The 21677-nt window shown below is 37.6% G+C and overlaps 1 protein-coding gene across 27 annotated transcripts; it reads right to left on the reverse strand.

Moving 5' to 3' along the window:
* Positions 1-314: 314 nt before the first annotated feature.
* Positions 315-21564, reverse strand: LOC104589324 (Tetratricopeptide repeat (TPR)-like superfamily protein). Of its 27 annotated transcripts, none has more exons than XR_016084392.1 (6): positions 18476-21563; positions 3384-3464; positions 1168-1265; positions 999-1043; positions 737-836; positions 315-428 (listed from the first exon to the last, which is right to left on the reverse strand). XR_016084392.1 is itself a non-coding variant. In XM_088901888.1 (6 exons), the coding sequence occupies exons 1-5, from the start codon at positions 21329-21331 to the stop codon at positions 747-749; spliced, it is 3174 nt and encodes a 1057-aa protein (XP_088758014.1). In that variant the 5' UTR covers positions 21332-21564; the 3' UTR covers positions 315-428; positions 737-746. The 27 variants fall into 27 exon arrangements, 16 of the variants coding, with proteins under 16 accessions (XP_088758014.1, XP_088758013.1, XP_088758022.1 ...); XM_088901888.1 differs by having other exon boundaries at positions 1164-1265; positions 18476-21564; XR_016084391.1 differs by having other exon boundaries at positions 414-428; positions 941-1043.
* Between the last annotated feature and the right edge of the window lie 113 nt (positions 21565-21677).

Below are 21677 nucleotides of genomic sequence, written 5' to 3' on the forward strand. Positions count from 1 at the left end.
AGATAAGGAACTGTAAATTTTCGTCAAAAACTCAATTGGAAAAACAAAATCAAATGAAACCCTGGAATTATGAATTGCACATTTCCAACTAAACATATAAGCTTGGATGCATTTATCGATTTGTCCATAGAAATAGACAAATTTATAAAATTACCTTGTCGTATTCTTGCCAGGGAAATATCTCTAGTAGGAGTTCCCACCATTTATTTAGGCCTTGAATATAGTAGAGATGACTATATGAAGATTAAACTAAACAGGAAATATTCACATTTATGAAAAAATATGTTTAGAAGTTATTGTTTATTACATTTTCTTCTCTTGTGATCAATTATTGACTTTTGAGTAACTGAAACCGCAAATTTTTTAAGCCTGGTTCGGGCCTCCATACAATGATGTGTTCTCTTGCTTCAAATCTCTATGACAGATTTCTTGCATAGGAGTAAAAAATAGATTAGATTCACTCAGAGAAAGGGTGACAGCTATTCATTAAAAATGGGGTTTTCTAAACAATTATTGACTTAACCATGATAGTAATTGACACCTGAGATACGTTGCTAGTAGAAATATTTCACCAGGAAATTTCAAAAAGAAATAAGAAAAAAAAAAGGAAAAATATCAAAGGAGAGAGAAAGAGACCCTCTCTTCAATTTTGCATATATGTTTGAAAAATTCACTACCGGTGGCATACTGACAATATCAAGAAGGGCAGAAGTTAAAATGACATGCAAATAAAAACCTCATAAATCTTAAGAAAAAGCTGCCTCTTGAATCGGGTTATGTTCAGGTGTCAAGCGCAATCTGTAATCGATAACCACTCTGGCCAAATTCTCACTGATCTACATCAAAACCACAAGAATTGAAGTAGAACCCAACCTATAAATAATTGAATCCCATCTCTATTGGAACCAAAATACAAAACTTAAAAGCAACAAATAATTACCTAGAAGAGGAAAGAAAAAAGAAGGGAAAAAAGCAAGGCCAGAGGAGGAAGCGAGGACCTTAAAAGGCTCATTGCTTGTTCTGAAACTGATGCCTGAAACATACTTAAATCAAACAATAAATCCTATGAGAAAGAGAGAGGGAGAGAGAGAGAAGAGCAAACACTCATCTATGATAAAAAAAAAAATGTTACCAAAGAAGGAAAAGAGGGGATGTGTAAGTACCCACAGTTCCATTCTCCATATATAAGGCCGAATTTGGAGATGAACATGTAACTCTGCCGTCTTCACTGTCTTTATGGAACCAAACCAGATTGTAATGAAACCCTAACATAAACCCGAAGGAATAAAAATACAACAAGAACACACAATAGAAAGTAAGAACATTCCAGAAAACATGTCTATATAGCATCCTACCCTTCGTCATTAAACCCTAATAAAAGGGGAAAAAATTAAAGGATGGAAAAATAAGAGAATGAGAAGAATAAGAGAAGAACGAAGAAAACCCCTGTATTTGGTCAGAGAAAAAAGGACAAATGCAAACTCTCCATCGTTAAACCCTAACAAAGAAGGGAAAAAAACATACCCACAAAACCCCTCCAAAATTAGTTTTAGGATTGCTAAAATCACTTCAGCAACAGAGAACCCTTCATAGCAATCTAGACAGAGAACTCTCAATTGAGGGAGAGATACAACGAAATGAGAGAGAGATGGAAATGGAAAGACGAGGGGGAGAGAGAGAGAGAGAGATTCACATGGATGGATTAATTGCACATGGGGGAATCAGTCTACTCGCACCAGTAGTTCCATTTTGCACCCAGTGAAAGCAGGCCCTTTGCTTTAATATATATACTAGTAGAGGGAGGCCATGCTAAGCACAGGCAAGAAGACTGTCAATTGGTAGATTATATATGTATAGCTAATCAAATTGTCAAACATTTTTATAAAAAATATAAAAATGTGCATTTTTTACAAAATTCATATATTTTTTTCAAAAAAAAGATATCAAATTGAATGAAAGAGAAAAGATGATGGTGTTGGTTTACATATACACCCTGTAAAAGTGTAAAAGCAGATAGATGGTGGCATGCAGGATGAGATGCTCCAACAATCTGTTAGATAGCTCAAAGAGATCACATTCTAATTCTCCAAAATGGGTTAAATTACCATAGAGTAGGGGGCCTGTACTAAGCATGGGCGGAGAAAGCCTAAAAGATGAAAGGTAGGATGGGGCCAGTTTATAAAATATAGAAAAAAATTGAGACGTTAATACTTGGATGTAATCTAATCTTTTGAATGAGGTTGATTTGAACTTGGGGGTTAACTAAATTCAATTAATCTAATTTATCTAAGGTGTCATTAATTTATTTTACAGTTAATTTATATTTTAAAATTAAGATAGGCTTAGTTAGTTAATTAGTTATAATCTGGATATAGAAAAAAAAAGTTATAAGGTAGATATAGGATAAGATACGCATATTTAAATCCAAAGTTTACAGGCAATCAACTGGTATACAGCAACAAAACTCATCTCTAGGATTTACTCTCACGAGATTGTCATGCTTGACATGACTAGATTCCACCATTTCAAACACGGGAACTGTTCTTGTGGGGATTATTGGTGAAGAGGATGAAGATTCATTGTTTCCAGTAGCACAAAATATTTATGGTGGATTCTTTCACATAATATCAACAAAACTTACATTATTAGAGAATCTTGGAAACTCGTCTCTTTCTGGAGACTCAAGTTACAGTAACAGTTATTAAGAAACTAAAAGCTTGTTGAAAAAGGAACCAATAAAAAGAAACAAGGGCTAGTTCTGAGAACCTTTTAAGTTTCAAGAAAGCTTCAATTCATCCAATCTAAGATGCGGTTCTGCTACCCATGACTGCTCAGGCTCCAGCTAAACTTTTCCAATTTGAGGTTGTTATAGAGAAGGGAGAGCATTCAATAAACTTACTTGATCATTGCATTAAACACTTTTCACCTTAGGCTGTGTTTGGTTGCAGTGCAATTTTATTTGCACTAGTACAAATGCATGGGAATGCAAATGAAAAGAATACAAATTCTGGTTTAATTTTATTTTGGGTTTTACTTTATTCTGCTTCAGGTCTTGTTTTACTTCATTTGTGCTGCAATCAAACAGAATAAGGTAAAATTTTAAACAAAAATAAAACAGATTTTGCACCCAAATCATTTGCACTACCGTGGTTTTGCATTCATGCAACTAAATTTGCACTACAACCAAATGCAGCCTTAGGCTCAGTTTGGGAAGAGTGCAAATACAAATATGTTTAGTGCAATATATATATATATATATATGTGTGTGTGTGTGTGTGTGTGTGTGTGTGTGGAGAGAGAGAGAGAGAGAGGAGAAGTAAATACTGTGGAAAAAGCATAATCATCTAACCAGGTATCCATGAAGGACATCATTACTTCATTACCTTTGCATTTTCAACGCAGGCAAAATCCTGGTAGCAGTTTCCATCCGTAAATAAGGGTTCCACAAGACACAATCTGTCCAACTGCATGGGAAAAGGAATTACAAAGAGAAAAACTTGAAGCAGAATTCTTTTATCAAGGAAATTCCAGATAAAAGCAAGTCATTTAAAGAAAACAATACTAATTTTTATAAAAAGAAGATAAAAGTGAAAAAACCACAAGCAAGGTTCAGTTGAAGTACTTGGTATTCTTGATGGATATTAGATCACCCAAACACATTGTCAAGTTGCAACACAGTGGGAGCATTCAAGTAAATACAGTCCACAAATCCTAGAAAATGACCACATCCCTGAATTTCACAATTCTGGTTAGAATCTATGAAACAGTTTTCCATATTTCAGAAGATAATTGATGAATTTTGAAATCTTAACAGTATAAAATACCTGTGAAAGATAACCTTTTAGTAAAAAAAAATTAAGTTGCAAAAATTATTAGTTGCTTAGTGGTGTAGTTTGCAAGAGTTTGATATCATGGGCCTAAGAATTGATGGTTCTTGATGTACTAAACCACTAACCATTAACCTGCTTGTATGAAAACCACCCACTGTTCCCACTCAACCCCCTCCAAAGAAAATTTGCTTAAATAACCATCTTCCCTATCTTTATCTTCAAGTTGATTTTACTTGGTCCTTAGGACTTTCAGAGATGTCCAGAGTCCAGACATGATAGTATCAATTTACCAATCAAACTTTAAAAATTAGTAAATTCAAAATTCATTGAAGAACATCTAGATTTTCTTCATCATTCTTAATTTTGACATCTAAAGCACCCAATTAAAAGAAGTGATCAGTTACAGGTTGAAGGGTCTAAAGGAGCAAGGGGCAGGCCAAAAAGGAAAGGGATTGCATTGAAGTAGTGAGAAATGATATAAGGGTCCATAATTTAACAAAGGATATAGCACTGAATTGAGTGGAATAGTGGAACCAGATTCATGTAGACAGTTCTATATGGTTGGGACAAGGCTTAGTTTGAGTTTTCATTCACTGCCTTGTCAAATAAGAGAAAGAAATGAAGAAAGATTTCCATATTTTAGATTTTATTCCATTTCCTACCTTGCTAAATGTGTACAGATGCGTAAGAGGATATGCATTTGAAATACCACATAGCAAAAGCAAATAAAATATCAGTAAAAAGCAAAAACAAGAAAATCAAAAAAGATGAACCAATTCCAACTGTCCCTATTTTTGAATAACATTTTCAACAAGTATATCCAGCATGTCAACCTTTTTTGTTAATAAAAAAGAAAGAAGTTAAGAAGGGGATCTTGTTAGGACAATGTTGAGGCCAATTCACCAAGACAGATGGGAAAGAAAATACAGAGCTGTCCTCCTTACCCTCCACATTAGTCGGGTCTGTGTCCTTTTTCAGTCATGCAACCTTTCAGTCCTTCCACTGATGCTTCTGTTATAGAAGCCTGCACACTCAGCAAATTTCACACCAATAACCAAAAAAATGAAATCAAATTCTACCACTGGCCCTCCCCTGCTTCCAAATCTGAAAATTTCTAGATTTATAGTGGCTTTTCCAGTTCCATATTGTAAAATCTCATACAGATTTGGGAATTTTGTTCCAGCTGCAACCTAAATACAGCCTAACCAGATTTTCTTTAAAATGCCTCACAAACTAAAGGTTCATGGTGCATAGCAGATCCAAAGTTGTTTTCTAAATGTGTGAGTATATTCATGTCTCACGGAGAGAGAGAGAGAGAGAGTGAGAGAGAGAGAGAGTGAACATTTCCAGATAAAGGATTAAAATTTACACTGTCTTCAACAGAACTGAAAGCCTCCCTTGGTAAACTTCATTGTGAGGATTGCAGCAACTACAACTGGTTCAATCCCACTAATCCTATGCTATGGCAGTCAACAAGTTCCAAAAGATTTGAAACCATAAAAATAAGAGGTTCTAAAAATTAGTAGAAGATGAAAATAAAATAAAGTTTCAGTCTAGCCAACCCTGCCACATTTCCGAATTCTTATAGAAACAAGGGTAATACCTCAACTCAGTTGTTGTACAAGAACCTTTTGATATAATAGATACAGTTCCATACCAGATATATGATGGCAAGATCAATCAAACTAACCATTGGCAATCACAGCAATAAAAACAATGAAGTTAGCATCCCATAACATCTTACATGATTTTATTAATGAAAGGGTTGATGTTGAAAAAATAGAGTGTGGCTATTCAACTTAGAGGAAATACTATAGTTGTGTGCAAGTTTTCCATTTTCATTCCTCTCATACCATAGAAGCATTTACAGCAAAAAAAGAAAAAAGAACTTCCCATTTTGGTTTGCTTAGTGGTTCTATGGATGAATCAATGGATAGGAAACCCTGAAGAAAGCCAAGAGATCTATAACCTACTTATTGTCTAGAAAAAGCATATTGAATGTAAGGAAAATAGATAAAATGATCAAGAAATTTCAGACATAAAAACTTGAAAAATAAAAGGAACTAATAAAAGATACCAAAATGCCCAACATACCCCAATTTTAAAGAAAACCAGAATCTGAAGCTTGAAGTAAATGAAAAAAAAAAAAAAAAAGCTTGAAACCACCCACCATGATATAAGGTAGAAACCATGTGAGTGGATCTATAAATAAATCATGATAATATTAAAAAAATTGAGTTTAAAACTTCAAAAGGCATAAAAAGCTGAGTATGTACAACCAACAAATTAACAAATTTAATTATAAATATTATTAGTTTAAAAGAGGGGAAACAACAAAAGAATCTTATCAACAAATCGCGATCTCAAAACTGGAATTAAAGCCATAAACATAAACTAAAAGGAAGAAGCAACAATAACCATGACAGAATACCTTAAACCCTAAAAGAAATAGAACAGGAAATCTGAGTATATACAACTAACAAAATAAGAAGCAACAATAATCATGATAGAATACCTCAAACCCTGAAAAAAATAGAACAGGAAATCTGAGTATATACAACTAACAAACTAATCTAGTTAGAATTGTTAATATTTTTAACCAAATAATCAGGATAGCATAACTTCAATAATTATTAAAAATTGAGAATGTAGAACTAACAAACTAATTTAGTTAGCATATCAAAAGATCAGGATTCAGAAAACTGGAATTCAAGCAACAGAGATAAGCTAAAAGGCAGAAGCAACAATAAAGTGAAAAACAAATTACATGGATGCACTTAGAAGGCAAACTTTGTTAGTATAGCAAAACATCAGGATTCACAAAACTGGAATTCAACCAACAGAGGTAAACTAAAAGGAAGGAGCAACAATAAAGTAAAAACAAAATACATGGATGCATCTAGAGAGCAAGCAACAGGACTGGAATCGCGTAACTTAAACCCTAATAAAAGAAAAACAAAAAAGGAAAAAGAATTACAAAACTTATCATAGGGATGTAACAAGTTTGCATTAAGTTCACTTGTGATTTTAGACAAGCAAACAAAAAATCCAAATGTAAAAGAGAAATCCTTAAGCCAAATCAAAAAGGGGGAAATAAATGAAAAGAAGAAAAAAGAACAAACCACAAAAAATCTGAGAGAGAGAGAGAGAGATGGGGAACTGGCAAATTTGGAACTTCAGCTGCAACAATGCAGATAGGAAATAGGTCTATGGAATCCTAGGCAAATTGAACCAACAAAGTTTTAAAGAACAACCCGGTGTTTTAGAAGTGCAAGGCACAGGGGTCAATTTGTGACTGAGGCGTGTGCCTTTTTGAAGTAAGGCGCAAAAATTAAAAAAAAAATGCTAAAAATAAAAAAAAAGTCAGAAAAAATTTAAAAAATGCCAAAAAAATAAAAATTGCAAAAAAATTTAAAACTTTAAATTTTAAAATAAATGTTTTAAAAAACCTATTATCTAAAATTAAAATACATAAACATAACATGTAAAGCATATTCAAATGTGAAATTAAAAATAAAATCAAACATATAAAACATTTTCTAGCATGTAAAACTCACAATCTCTTTTTTTCCTCAATTGCATTACTTAAAGTAGCTAATGTGATGTAAAACATATTACATTCCTGATTCTACGAGCCACCTTTGTGCCACGGCCCTCGAGGCAAGCCCAAACAAGTCCATGTTAGGGTCCTAAATTCTTAGTTCTCACACAAAAAATAATGATTTTATAATTTTAATTGCTTTTTAAGAAGATATTTTAGTAGGATGAGTGAATGAACAACATTACCAAATAATTTTATAATTTTAATTCGCTCGCTCACCGAAGCTCTGTGAACCCCCTATTTGGTAATGTTGTTCATTCATTCATCCTACTAAAAGATCTTAAAAAGCAACTAAAATTATAAAATCATTATTTTTTTGTGTGAGAACTAAGAATTTAGGACCTTAACATGGACTTGTTTGGGCTTGCCTCGAGGGTTGTGGCATGGGGGTCTGAGGGCAGAGCCCCCGGCCTAGTCGCTAGGTTCAAAAAAAGCAAAAAAGTGTCAAACTTTCAAAAGGCGCCTGGACTGAGAAGCAAGGTGCATCAAGCTCATGCCCAAGCGCACCAAGTATGCACCTTTTGAAAGGGTTGCGCCTAGGACCTGAGCAAGGCACCTACCTTAAAATGCGCCTCGTCTGTGTGCCTAGGCGCACCTCAAGCACACCTTTTTAAATCACTGGAACAACCCAAACACAAAAGAACATGAACATAGCATAAAAATAACAAACAATAGGAACAAGAAAAATAGCATAAAAAATAGCTATACCACCATTGGCGATCATTTCCTTCTCACCCACTGTTAGTGTGAAAATTTTAATAAATTCTCATGCAACATAATTCACTCAATCAAGTGATTGAGTTTTTACAATTCAGGGAATCATATGGATCGTTCCCCTTGATTACATCTCCACAAGAAAGTAGAGAACACCTTTTGATTCTAACTTGGAAAAATGAATGCATAAAACAAAAGAAAAGAACAATAGTGTACACTTCTAAAAAAAAGAACTTTTCATTTGCATTTCTTTTACATCAAATGCACAAGAATGAGAAGAAAAAAGAAAATACAATTGAGAAACTCTACAACAATACATTTATCTCTTTCTTTTCTTTTTGATACAAAGAAGTTGTAGTTATGCAACCCACTTATTTGGGTTATAAATTATTTAAATATTATTTGGATTAAAAAAAATCCTTCAACACCCACCCAACCACAACCAACTGAACTCTTCCAATCTCACCAAGACCAAAAGAGGAAAACCCTAGAATAACATAACTCAAGAAGGGAGAGTGAAACCTTACCAGGTCTATGCACCCCTAAGCCCTAACCAGAGACCTTCCCTTCGGTTGAGAGTGGACGAGGAGGAACACCCATCCCTAACCATTATAGATTATGAAAAGGAGAATAAGGGGGGATTAGAGAAGGGGGAAGAAGGGAGGAGAAGGGGAAGAGATAGATAGATAGATAGAGAGAGAGAGAGAGAGAGAAGGAGAATACTCGGGAGAGGTGAGATATTAGCTAAAATGGAATGCTCATAACTCTAGCTCATGAGCCCCTAAACCAACCACCTTGCCTAAAAAATACAAAAAAAGAAACACAAAATTTAACAAAGGGTCATGCCTGAAAGCTAAATTACTGTAGCCACTGTGTAGGTGACACTGATTGAGACTAGCCGAAGCAGTTCTGAAGGTTCTGAACCAGTTCTGGAGCAGATCTGATTAGCTGAAATGACCACAGCAGGTTCTGACAACACTCGACACAGTTTCAGACTTGCCGAGACTGTCACAGTTCTGAAACAGTTCAGTTACAACAGCAAGCAAGGAGTTCTGGGCTGGTAACCGACCTGAAGCCAAGGGTTCTCAACTATTGTGCTATGCAGACTCCACTTGAACTTTGAGTACTGCAACTGTAAAGAGAGTGCCCTTCCTTGCGGCCAATACTAGGACTGCTGACATCAGTCCTCAACTAGGGTTCACAGTGCTGAACAATCTGGAGCTGGCAGCTCCCTAGGTAATCTCACAGCAGTGGTGAGGGGTTTCGGACTGATAACCACCCTGAACTTGGAGCTGTTTGCCACATTGCTATGATGGTAGAAGTGTTCACAGTGCTGGTAGAACACTAGATAGACTTCACTTGGGCTGAACCAAAAACTGCAACAGTTCGGGTACAGTAGTGAGTGAACAGTTCGAGGCCGCAACAGTAGCAAGTGAACAGTGGCTCTGTAGAAGAAGCTAAGTCTGTGCAAGTCTTGCTGGAGCACCGAAGCTGTAACTGTAGAAGTAGCTAAGCCCCTTTCGGCTAGTGCTAGGGCTGCTGAAATCAGTCCTCAACTAGGTCTGTCCTACACAGACCTCTCTTAGTAGCCAAATAGCTACTATTTGCTGGAAATAACCTAGTAGGACATCTACTTCTGGGTCTTACTTCCCTTGAGTCCCACAACCAAGAGAAACCCTAGGTTCGAACTTGCTTTACTCTTACACCCCTAGGTCTTCTCTACAGCAACCCAGAAAAGGGAGAGAGAAGATGAAAAGACAACAAGAGAAGAGAGTGTGTGCCGGCTGAAACCAGGAAGAAGCTAATGCTCTGATACCATGAAAGCTAAATTACTGTAGCCGAAGTAGCAGAAAAGAGAAGAAGAAGAAGAAGAGATGTAGGAATGTCGAACTCTCTCCTCAGTCGACAGTACTATTATTTATATTATGGTGTAGTACAATGATACAGGAAGTTACTAGAATGCCCCTGATTAGTGATGGGACACCCAAACAGCTTAAAACATTAAACAGGATTAGGCCCATTAACAAAGGCCCAGTACAGGACAACTTAAACTTAAGTATAGGCTAATAAGAACTCTTATCAGCTGAATACTCATACATACAAAGATTTCAATCCAACACTCCCCCTCAAGCTAAGCATGGATATCAATCATGTTTAGCTTGCCAAGCATGTCCCTAAACTTTGCTGCTGCCAGCCCTTTAGTCAGTACATCCGCAATTTGCATCTCAGATGGAGTATAAGGCACACAGAGTTCACCCGAGACAATTCTTTCTCTAACAAAGTGCCGATCAATCTCAATATGTTTTGTCCTGTCATGCTGCACGGGATTGTTGGCAATGTTGATGGCAGCTTTATTGTCACAATACAGCCTGAGAGGACCTTCAGCCTTAATGCCAAGTTCATTAAGAAGAGTTCTGAGCCATAAGAGTTCAGCAACCCCGTGGGCCATAGCTCGATACTCTGCTTCTGCACTTGATCTAGCCACTACATTCTGCTTCTTGCTGCGCCATGTGACTAGGTTTCCTCCCACAAATGTACAGTAACCTGAGGTTGACTTCCTGTCTCCAACAGACCCAGCCCAATCTGCATCAGTGTAGGCTTCAATTTCAATTCTATTGTTTTTCCTGAAGAGAATTTCCTTCCCTGGGCAAGTCTTCAAGTACCTGAGAATCCTTTCAACTGCTTTCATATGAGGAATCTTTGGAGAGTGCATAAATTGACTGACAACATGCACAGCATAAGCAATATCTGGCCGAGTGAGGGATAAGTATATCAGCTTCCCTACCAATTTTTGATATCTCTCTTTATCATAGTAGTCCTCCCCTACTGATTCCTGCAGGCCATGGTTCTGTTCCATTGGAGTATCTGCTGGCCTACACCCCATCATGCCTGTTTCCTCTAGGAGGTCAAGAACATACTTCCGCTGACATATGTAGATTCCCTCTCTTGACCTGGCAACTTCAATCCCAAGAAAATATCTCAAATGACCCAAGTCTTTGATCTCAAATTCAGAAGCTAGAAACTCCTTCAGTCTTTTTATCTCTTCCAAGTCATTCCCGGTAATTACCATATCATCCACATAAACAATGAGTGCAGTAAGTTTGCTATCCTGTCTCCTTATGAACAAGGTATGGTCTGCACCACTCTGAGTGTACCCCACTTTCTTCATGGCCCCACAGAGCCTCTCAAACCATGCACGGGGAGATTGCTTCAACCCATATAATGCTTTCCTCAATTTGCACACCTTTCTACTAAAGTCATAGCCTGGTGGAGGTTCCATAAATACCTCTTCATGAAGGTCACCATTTAAGAAGGCATTCTTCACATCCAACTGATGAAGTTCCCATGAAAAATTTGCTGCTAGTGACAATAGAACCCGAATTGTGTTGAGCTTTGCTACCGGGGCAAAGGTTTCTTTGTAGTCAATCCCTTCTTTCTGAATAAACCCCTTTGCCACAAGTCTGGCCTTGTACCTTTCAATGGACCCGTCCTCCCTGTGCTTTACAGTAAATACCCACTTGCACCCAACAGTGGTCTTCCCCTCTGGCAGATCCACTAATTCCCAAGTTCTTGCTTTCATTAGGGCTTTCATCTCTTCATTCATAGCTTCTTCCCCTCTGAGTACCTAGAAAGCTGTGTAAGTTATGTCCTAGGCTTTACAGTCTAAGCAAGAAGGGTGTACTATTTCTCAATGCTATGAATTCCGCAATGGGGCAGTGGTGTGGTGTCCTAAATTCAGAAGACCTTTGTTTGATTGAGAAATAGAGGAATGTGCAGGGCTGTTGGTGAAGCTTCAAGAGGTGGAAGTATGTCTTTCAATTCCAAATGATAGATGGTGCAAAGGAAATAGAAATGGAAGATTTACTGTTAAATCTCTATACATTGCTTTGTCCAAAAATCAGGTAGAGTTTGATTTAGTTTGTTGTAATATGTTATGTTACTAGCATAGGGATGTTTTTGGTATTTCCCCTTTCTATTTGTTATAAGTTGTCACCATAAGTATAAATACCAACTTGGGTGCCACCAGCTACAACTTTTAGAATAGAACACTTCTCTTCTTCTTCCTCCTCTTCTCCGTTTCTTCTTTGAGTTGTCTCTTTTCCCCCCCTTTGATTGACTAAATTATCCAGAGTGGTCCAAAGGAATTAAACTATATGTCACGGATAGGAGGAAAGCTGGTTACATAAACGGGAAGGTTAAAGAACCAAAATCTGATACAACTGAACATGATAGATGGGACCAAGAAAACAACGTGGTTATGTCATGACTTTTGGGTTCCATGCTGCCCCATGTAAAGAAAAACTTCTTATGGACTGATACAGCTTTTGAGATTTGGGAACAAACCAAAGCAACCTACTTAGAACAGAGACATTATGCTAAGATTTACCAGCTCCAAGCAGAATCATCTACTTGTAAGCAAGGAGACCATAGCCTATTTGCGTACTATTCAGCCCTTACCTCTGTATGGAAGGAGTTGGACCATTATGAGGGCACTGAATGGAAGAATGATGAGGATGCTAAAGCCTACAAAAAACTTGTCTCCCAACAATGAGTGTTTGTTTGCTTTGTTTGCTATTTATCAAAAAAAAAAAAAAAGAGAGTGTTTGCTTTCTTGTTGAGGCTGAATCCAATTTATGAACCACTTCGGGTGCAGATATTGGAAGTAGTGAACTTCCTTCCGTATAGAAGGTATATGCCTTGGTTCAATCTGAAGAGAGTAGAATAAATCTAATAAATGCTTCTAAAGGCGAGCAGCCAGTTACCCTAGCTGCAAGAGGGGGCAACACTGGAATGAAAAAGGGTGAATCAAGGGAAAATAATGACAGGGATAAACCATGGTGTACTCATTGCCAAAGGTCTAGAGACACCAAAGAGACCTGTTGGGAAGCCCAAGTAGGCAACCAAAAACCAAGATAGATCAAGGAATCCTACTCAAAAGAAATCTACCTCTACAAATCTAGCTACACAAGATTCTCAATCAAATAACTTGACTATTGGCACTTCTTAAGAGCATTCTGTTGGTTCTAACCCTAAGGAAGACATCATTAACTCCTTCAGAGATCACTTGGAACTGTATGATAGGACCCCTGGACAGATGGATAGGCCGGCTTCTCCCCCTTCTACCTCCTTTGCTTCTACATTAGGTAAAAGTATTTCTGCATTTCATGTGTCTACCTCTATTTCAAATTCCCCTTGGATCATTGACTTAAGGGCATCAAATCATATGACTAGTAAGTCAAATTTATTTCAGACCTACACCCTTCTCTCCCGTAGGACAAATTGAGACTAGCTGATGGGTCCTTCTCCACTATTGCTGGTCATGGATTTGTATCCCTTCCGGATGGACTTGTTTTACCCCATACCCTTCATGTTCCCAAACTTCCTATTAACTTGTTGTCCATTAGTAGTATTACTCAATCCCTAAACTATTGTTTAACCTTTTTTCCTTGTTCTTGTATTTTTCAGGATTTAGGCCTCCAGGAGGACAATTGGTAAAGGAGATATGGTTGATGGCCTCTACATCTTGGAGAATAAAGCTGGTCCTACGACCTCAGCTCTTGTGAGTCTTACGAGTGAGCCAGTGAATCAATCTACTAAAAGTCAAGTATGGTTATGGCATAATCGCCTTGGTCATTTGTCCTTTGAGTCTTTGAATGTTGTGTTTCCTGAACTATTTAAGTTTGTGTCTATCATTGGATTGCAATGTCAAACATGTCAATTGATTAAGCATTGTAGAACAAATTTAATATATACATATATTTGTTTTGCCTTCCAATGTTGTGTTTTCTGATGTTTGAGCCAATGAACATACCCAATGAGGGCGGATAGAAGTACTTTATCAGTTTCATTGATGATTATTCCATATATACTTGGATATATCCTATGCATTCTAGAGAAGAGGTATCCGAAATTGTGAAATATATTCATCGCATGGTTTCTACTCAATTCCATGTTGAAGTACAAATTTTCCAATCAGATAATGCGAAAGAATACTTTCATCGTGGCTTGGCTGAACTTTTACATCTCATGGATCTCTTCATCGAAGCTCTCGTGCCAAAACACCGCAACAAAATGGTGTTGTAGAAAAGAAGAACCAATATCTTCTTGAAGTTGCTCGTAGTATGATGTTACAAATGAATGTTCCCAAGCGATTCTGGGTTGATGTTGTAATAGTCGTGACTTGTGTTATCAGTCGCATGCCATCATGTTTCTTACAATATAAGGCCCCACATCAGTTCCAATTTCCTCAGTTTTCTATTCCTTTACACATGTTTGGATCATTGGATGTAAATGCTTTGTTCATGATTTGTCTCCAAACCGGGGTAAGTTGGACACCAAGTCTATCCCATGATTTTTTTGGGTTACCCATCCTCCCAGAAGGGCTATAAATGCTTTAATCCTATCACACATAGGTACTTTGTATCGATGGATGTGTCATTTTTTGAGTCTAAACCTTTCTTCCAAGTCTCTCTTCAGGGGGAGAATAGTATGGAGGAGGAGAGGCAAGTTCCTCAAGTTCCTCTCCCTTTTATTCCTGACTCTTCTCCATTCTGTGCTTTCCTAAGGTGCCGTAAGGGACAGCTAAGTTCAAAGGGTGTGGAGCAGCCAGAAACTATGCATCCAACATCATCTGACTCCTTGGAGGCAGATCCAAGTATCCTCGTTCCCTTTCATGTTACTGAGCCAATTGCCATTGATGATTCTACCAATGATCTTGATGTCCAAATTGCTCATAGGAAACGTGTTAGATGGTGTACCACTAAGCACCCTATTGCCCATTTCTTATCCTATGTAAACATCTCACCCTCATTTCGTGCTTTTCTAACTACCATTGATTGTGTCTCCATTCCCAAGTGTTGTAGAAGCCTTATCTATACCCGAATGAACATATGCAATGAAGGAAGAGATTTGTGCTCTACACAAAAAACAACACCTAGGAGTTGGTGGATCTTCCTAAAGGCAAGGAGCTAGTCGAGTGTAAGTGGGTATTCACAGTGAAGCACAAGGCAAATGGAACAATTGAGACGTATAAGGCCAGATTAGTTAAAAAAGGGTACACACAGGTGTATGGGGTTGATTATGCAGAAACATTTGCTCCAATTGCTAAAATGAACACTATTCGGATCATGTTATTCTTGGCCGTTAACTTTGATTGGGAGCTTCACAAACTGAATATTAAGAATGCTTTCTTGAATGGAGATCCAGAAGAAGAAGTATATATGATGGCTGCCTCCTGGGTTTATAGCACAAGGGTGTGGAGAAAGTTTGCAAACTAAAAAAAAAATCCCTATATGGGTTGAAGCAATCCCTTAGGGCTTGGTTCAGCAAATTTCACATGGCTCTTCAACAAATTGGGTTCATGCAGTGCCAGTCTAACCACACTCTATTTGTCAAAAGGAACCAAAAAAATGTTGTGGTCCTGATTGTGTATGTAGATGACATAGTAATTACAGGGAACTGGGACTTAAGATTCAAAAGGTCAAAGAATCCCTAGCTGTGTAGTTTGAATTTAAGGATTTGAGACAATTGTGTTATTTCCTTGGAATTGAGGTTGTCCACTCTCAAAAGGGCATCTTCATTTCTCAAAGGAAATATATCCTAGATCTCTTACAAGATATAGGAAAGTTGGGAGCAAAGCTTATAGATTCTCCTATTGATGAAAACCAAACTGGTGATTGTACTAGAGAGCCTGTGACAGATGTCAAGATGTTTTAAAGGTTGGTAGGAAGACTTCTCTACTTATCAATGACTCGACCAAATATAGCATATGTTGTTGGTGTCCTCAATTAATTTATGCATGCTCCAAGAATTTCCCATTTAAAGGAAACAAAGAGGGTTCTCAAATATCTGAAGAAGTATCCAAGGACTAGCATATCATTCAAGAAATATGATCATATGAAAGTGAAGTTTACACAGACGCAGATTGAGCCGGCACAGTTGATGATAGGAAACCGACTAGTGGATACTGCACCTTTGTTGGTAGAAATTTAGTCACTTGGAGGAGCAAAAAGCAAAGTGTAGTGAACAGATCTAGTGCTGAAACTGAGTATAGGGCTAATGGCTCATGGTGTTGCCGAAGTGCTCTAGGTAAAACTGAGTATTGGGCTTTTAATTGGTAAACAAGGCAGGCATTAATATTGCGACCAACCCAATTCTTCATGACAAGACCAAGCATATTGAAGTTGACAAGCATTTCATAAGAGAAAAACTTGAAAAGGGAGAAGTTTGTACTCCTTATGTCAGTTCCAAGGAACAACTAGCAGATGTCCTTTCAAAGGGTCTTCACTATTTATGGCATAATGAGTTGTATGACAAGTTGGGCATGATTGAAATATATGCTCCAACTTAAGGGGGAGTGTTGTAATATGTTACTAGCGTAGGGGTATTTCTCATATTTCCCCTTTCTATTTGTTATAAGTTGTCGCCCTAAGTATAAATGCCAACTTAGGTGCCGCCAGCTACAACTTTTGGAATAGAACACTTCTCTTCTTCTTCCGCCTTCTCTTCTCTTCTTTTTTTATTCTGTCTTTTCTTCCTTTATTCTATTTTTTCCCTTGTTGGATTACATAGTTAAAGGAGTTTGAGGGAAGCCAGTTCCCCCAAGGATGGAGGCTTTTGCTTGGCTCATTTCAATAGGAAGTATCCTGACTCAAGACAATATGAAAAAGAAAGGCCATCAGTTTCCAAGTAGATGCCCGTTTGTTTGTCAAAAGAGGAGTCTATTCTTCACCTTCTGATTCATTGCAGTTACATTAGGAGTATTTGGACCTATTTTTTCAAGTTGTTCAACATGATTGGATGGGATCCTAATGACTACATGGAGATTTTTGGATGTTGGCCGAGGGTACATGGAAGCATCAAATCAAAAATCATTTCGTGGGCCTACTTTCTCAAGCTGTTTAACATGGATGGATGAGATCCTAGTGACTACATGGAGATTTTTGGATGTTGGCCGAGGGTACATGGAAGCATCAAATCAAAAATCATTTGGACCTGTGTTCCATTTGTTGTATGTTGGGAAGTCTAGAAAGAAAGAAATAAGAGAATTTTTTAAGGCAAATCAAGAAGCAATAGAGAGTTAGAGGCTGTCATCAGTTCAAGGATTGTAGGGTGGGTCTTAGTTCTGCCAGAATTCAAAGGTAGTGTGGATGAGAATTTTTTAAGGCAAAGCAAACTTTGAGATGACTTATGGAACACTTTGAATGTATAAGTCTAAGGGTGTTCTGTAGTGTGGATGAGAAATTTGTGGGTGTGGATTGGTCCACACCACACCACAATCCACAGCTGTTCTGAACTATGGATAGATTGTGTGGACCAAACTAGTCCACACCCACAGTGGCATTCTGTAGGTGTGGGAGACCTACACAGTCAATCATAAATGTCTAATTTTTGCATTTTATATGGTAAATAAATTGAAAAAAGGCATCAATAAATTAATATGTAGGCAACAATTGCATTTTTTAAATAATTAAAAATATTATTTTAAATATTATTTTATTCATAAAATATTAAAAATTTAATATTTAAATAATGAAAAAAGAGTGGAGAAGGAGAACTGTCAGACTTGTGCTAGAATTAACATTAAAAATTATTATTTTATTGATAAAATATTAAAATTTAAAAATTATTACAAGATTAAATAAAATGAGTAATTAGACCAATGTAACACAAGTGTGTTACACTGAAACCTTCCCACAAACGCTCCACACCATAGTGTGGACCATCCACGAGAAAATACTGTGGACAATAAATTGGGGTTTGGCCCATCCCTGCCCGTGCTATTTTGTGGACGGGGACCGTCCACACATAGCAGAACACCATATCTTACCATGGATAAGACCAAAACAGTCCTATCCACGATATTTACACACTACTGAATGCCACCAAAGTTGTAATTTTTGTTTTTTCTCTGCTTTTGTTTTTGTAAGAGTCGAGGTGACTTCTTGTCACCAAATCATTGTACTTTCTTCCTAATTAAATATTTTTTTTCTTTATTAATCTTAAAAAAAATAAGTGATGGCACCATTCTATTGCTATTTATAGGGCAGTCATAATAAGATGTAAAATGACAAATATACCCCTACACCCGACAGTACAAGAAATAACATATATTTTAGCAAGATACAATGATGACAACTAACAAGAGCAAAGAAAAATGAACAAAGTAGGAAAATTTTCAATATTACCAATAATCACCACAAGAGCATATTCCATCCCTAAAGTAATGGAAACGATTTGCATCCCTCAATACAATTTCACGTCTAGTAACCTTTGATATATATTTTATTGCATTATGGCAATCCCCACATACCCGAAGGTTTTTAATTACCCGAATAGTTGTAGCTGGTGGAGTACTTATGAGCCCATAAGCTATGGCCAACTTCTCGCTATGATAGTAAAGAGAACGCTCTTTTTCCTCTTCTTCCACATCAAGCAATACAAAATCTGTATCAGGTACATATCCTTCCTCCCTTATCATACTTAACAAGTCCTCTACCTTAACATATATTTCATCTGTTTGTGGGTGTGACCTATCATCCACTACAAACAAATGAATTATGTTCTTCACATCGATCCAGCTATAGCCAGGATCTTTCTTAACATTCCTCATCTTCATCATCTTCCTAGCATCAACAACCTCATCCCAACGGTTGGCAGATGCACAAATATTTGAGAGAAGAACATAAGCTGAAGAATCAGATGGTTCCAAAACCAAGAGTTGAGTTGCCACCCGCTTTCCAGTTTCTGCATCCCCTCTAACCCTACAAGCACTGAGCAGGGTTCTATACATTGATGCAGAAGCATCAAAGGGCACTGTTTCAATCAGCTTTTCAGCTTCTTTTACAAGCCCTGCTCGACCAAGTGCATCAACCAAGCAGGAATAATGCTCAACTTCTGGTTTGATACCATATCTTTTATACATCAAATCAAAGTATTCATAAGCTTCAGAAACTAATCCTGAATGACTGCAAGCTGAAAGGACTCCAATAAAGGTGATTGAATCAGGTTTGACACCATCATGAATCATCTCTCTGAAAAGATCCAAAGTTTCTTCACCATTACCATGTTGTGCTAAACCCACTACCATGGCATTCCATGAGACAATGTTCTTTACATGCATCCTCTTAAATAACTTGTATGAATCTTCAATGCTCCCACACTTTGCATACATATCTATCATTGAAGTCCCAACAAAAGAATCAGAAACATACTCAGACTTTACTATGTTTGCATGAATTTGCCTCCCTTGTTCTAAAGCAGTTGAGTAAGAACAGGCTTTGATGAGTGTTGCAAAGGTATATTCATCAGATGGGATCCCAGAGCGCCTCATCTTCTGGTAGAGCAAGAAAGCACGACCCTCATCTCCATTATCCACACATCCTGAGATCATGGCTGTCCATGCAACATCATCAGGCTCAGAGATACCATCAAAAACTACAAATGCACTCCCAATGTCACCACATTTAATATACATGTCAAGAATCCCACTACTGACACATAGATTCAATTCAAAACCAACCTTTATTACATGGGCATGAATTTGTTTCCCTTGTTCTAAAGAGACCAAGCAACCACAGGCATTAATTGCAGTTGCTAATGTGAACTGGTCTGACTTCTTTCCATCCTTGTGCATTAGAGAAAAGAGATCCAATGCTTTGAAGCCATCGTTATTAGCAATATAACCAGACATCATCACATTCAAAGAAGCTAAATCAAATCTGTCAGTATTATTAAAAAGAAGTTCTGCTTCTTTCATGTATCCACTCTTTGCATAAACATCAATAAGTGCAGTTAAAACAAAAGCATGCTCTATTTTACCAGTTTTTACTGTGTGAACATGAATTTGTTTGGCAAGAGAGAAGCATTCTGGGGTTGCAGAACAGGCACGCAGAACACTTGCCAATGTAAATTGATCTGGTCTAAGGCCCTCACGTAATAGACCCAAGAAGAGGTTGAGCGACTCTTCTCCCAAACCTTTTTGCGCATAACTTGATATCATTGAATTCCATGAAACTAAATCCAATTCTTTCATGTCATTAAAAATTCCCCATGCATAATCTAAGAAGCCCATCTTTGCATACATGTTAATGAGACAGTTTCTGACAGAAACATCTGAATCAAAACCTGTTTTAACAACCATGCCATGAATTTGCTGACCTAAGTTCAGATCGCTTGCATCAGTGACAGCACCAAGGGTCACAATGAATGTCACATTATCATTAGCTACACCGGACTTGTTCATCTCCTTAAAGCATTGAACAGCCTCCCAATAACCACCGGCTTGGGAATGCTGAGAAATGGTTTTATTCCACATAATTACATCTGAATTATCATCAAAAAGGCACATTTTAATTCCATAAGCTTGTATCTGCTCCACAATCTTCTTAATTTCAGTAGAATTAACTTCAGAAACCTCGTTAAGAACACAATGCATGCTGATGTCATCCGGACGTAATCCACTACGATGAAATTCTGAAAATAACGTCAATGCCTCTTCTTGTAAACCTGACTGTACATAAGCTTTAAGCATGACATTCCACAGCACAACATCTCTGTCCAGCACCCCATCAAACAAAACACGCGCATCTCTAACTCGTCCAAACTTTGAATAGGTACTCACCAAAGCTCCTGAGACGAAGAGATCCCATTCGAGACCAATTTTTACTGAATAACCGTGAACAGCTTCCGAAGCGCAGACAAGTCCCGAGTGTAAGCACAATTTAAGAACTGGCGCTAAAGTGAGTTTGCTTGGAAGAACAGCAGACTTGCGCATAAGACGGAAAAGATGGAACCCCTCTTCGATACTATCATAGCCGAATTCAGACGCAAGCGCGTATCCAGCTAGAATAGAATTCCAAGTGATAAGGTCTCGTCCGGGACTTTGGTCGAAGAGGTGGCGAGCGTAGGATAGAGAACCACATTTGCAATACATATTGATTAGGTTGTTGATGAGGAAACGGTCGCCGTCGTGGCGGGATCTTATGATACGCGCGTGCGTGCATTTTCCGAGGCGCAAGTCGTTTCGGGCAATGGAGGTTCGAAGGAGGGGAAACCATGGAAAGGATGCTGAGGCGTCGGTGGAGAGATGACAGAAATTGGAGCTAATAAATAGCCGAAAGAAATGTGTGAAGAATGCTGATGAAAGCGTGACACGGTGGTGTCGGAGGTGGCTTTGCAATCGCATGTCGTCGGGGGACCATGTTTTCCCTCTTCTACTACAGAGACCAGAGTTCAAATTTCGCCATTAAACAGACAGACACAGTCCGATAGGAATTTGAGATGATGTAGAAATGGGCGATGTTCATCAATCCCAGCCGTCCTTCTGAATTGAACATCGTGTTATCAGCCCTGTTTGGGAGTGTTTATTTGAAAAAATAAGTGATTATTGAATAAATGGTAAAAAATAAGTGATTTTTGCCGTCCTTCTGAATTGAACATCATGTTATCAGCCTTGGGAGTGTTTATTTGAAAAAATAAGTGATTATTGAATAAGTGGTCAAAAATAAGTGATTTTTCTAATAAACACTTAT

The sequence above is a fragment of the Nelumbo nucifera genome, chromosome 3, assembly GCF_055504915.1.
Source record: "Nelumbo nucifera cultivar China Antique chromosome 3, China Antique-T2T, whole genome shotgun sequence".
Classification (NCBI taxonomy): domain Eukaryota; kingdom Viridiplantae; phylum Streptophyta; class Magnoliopsida; order Proteales; family Nelumbonaceae; genus Nelumbo; species Nelumbo nucifera.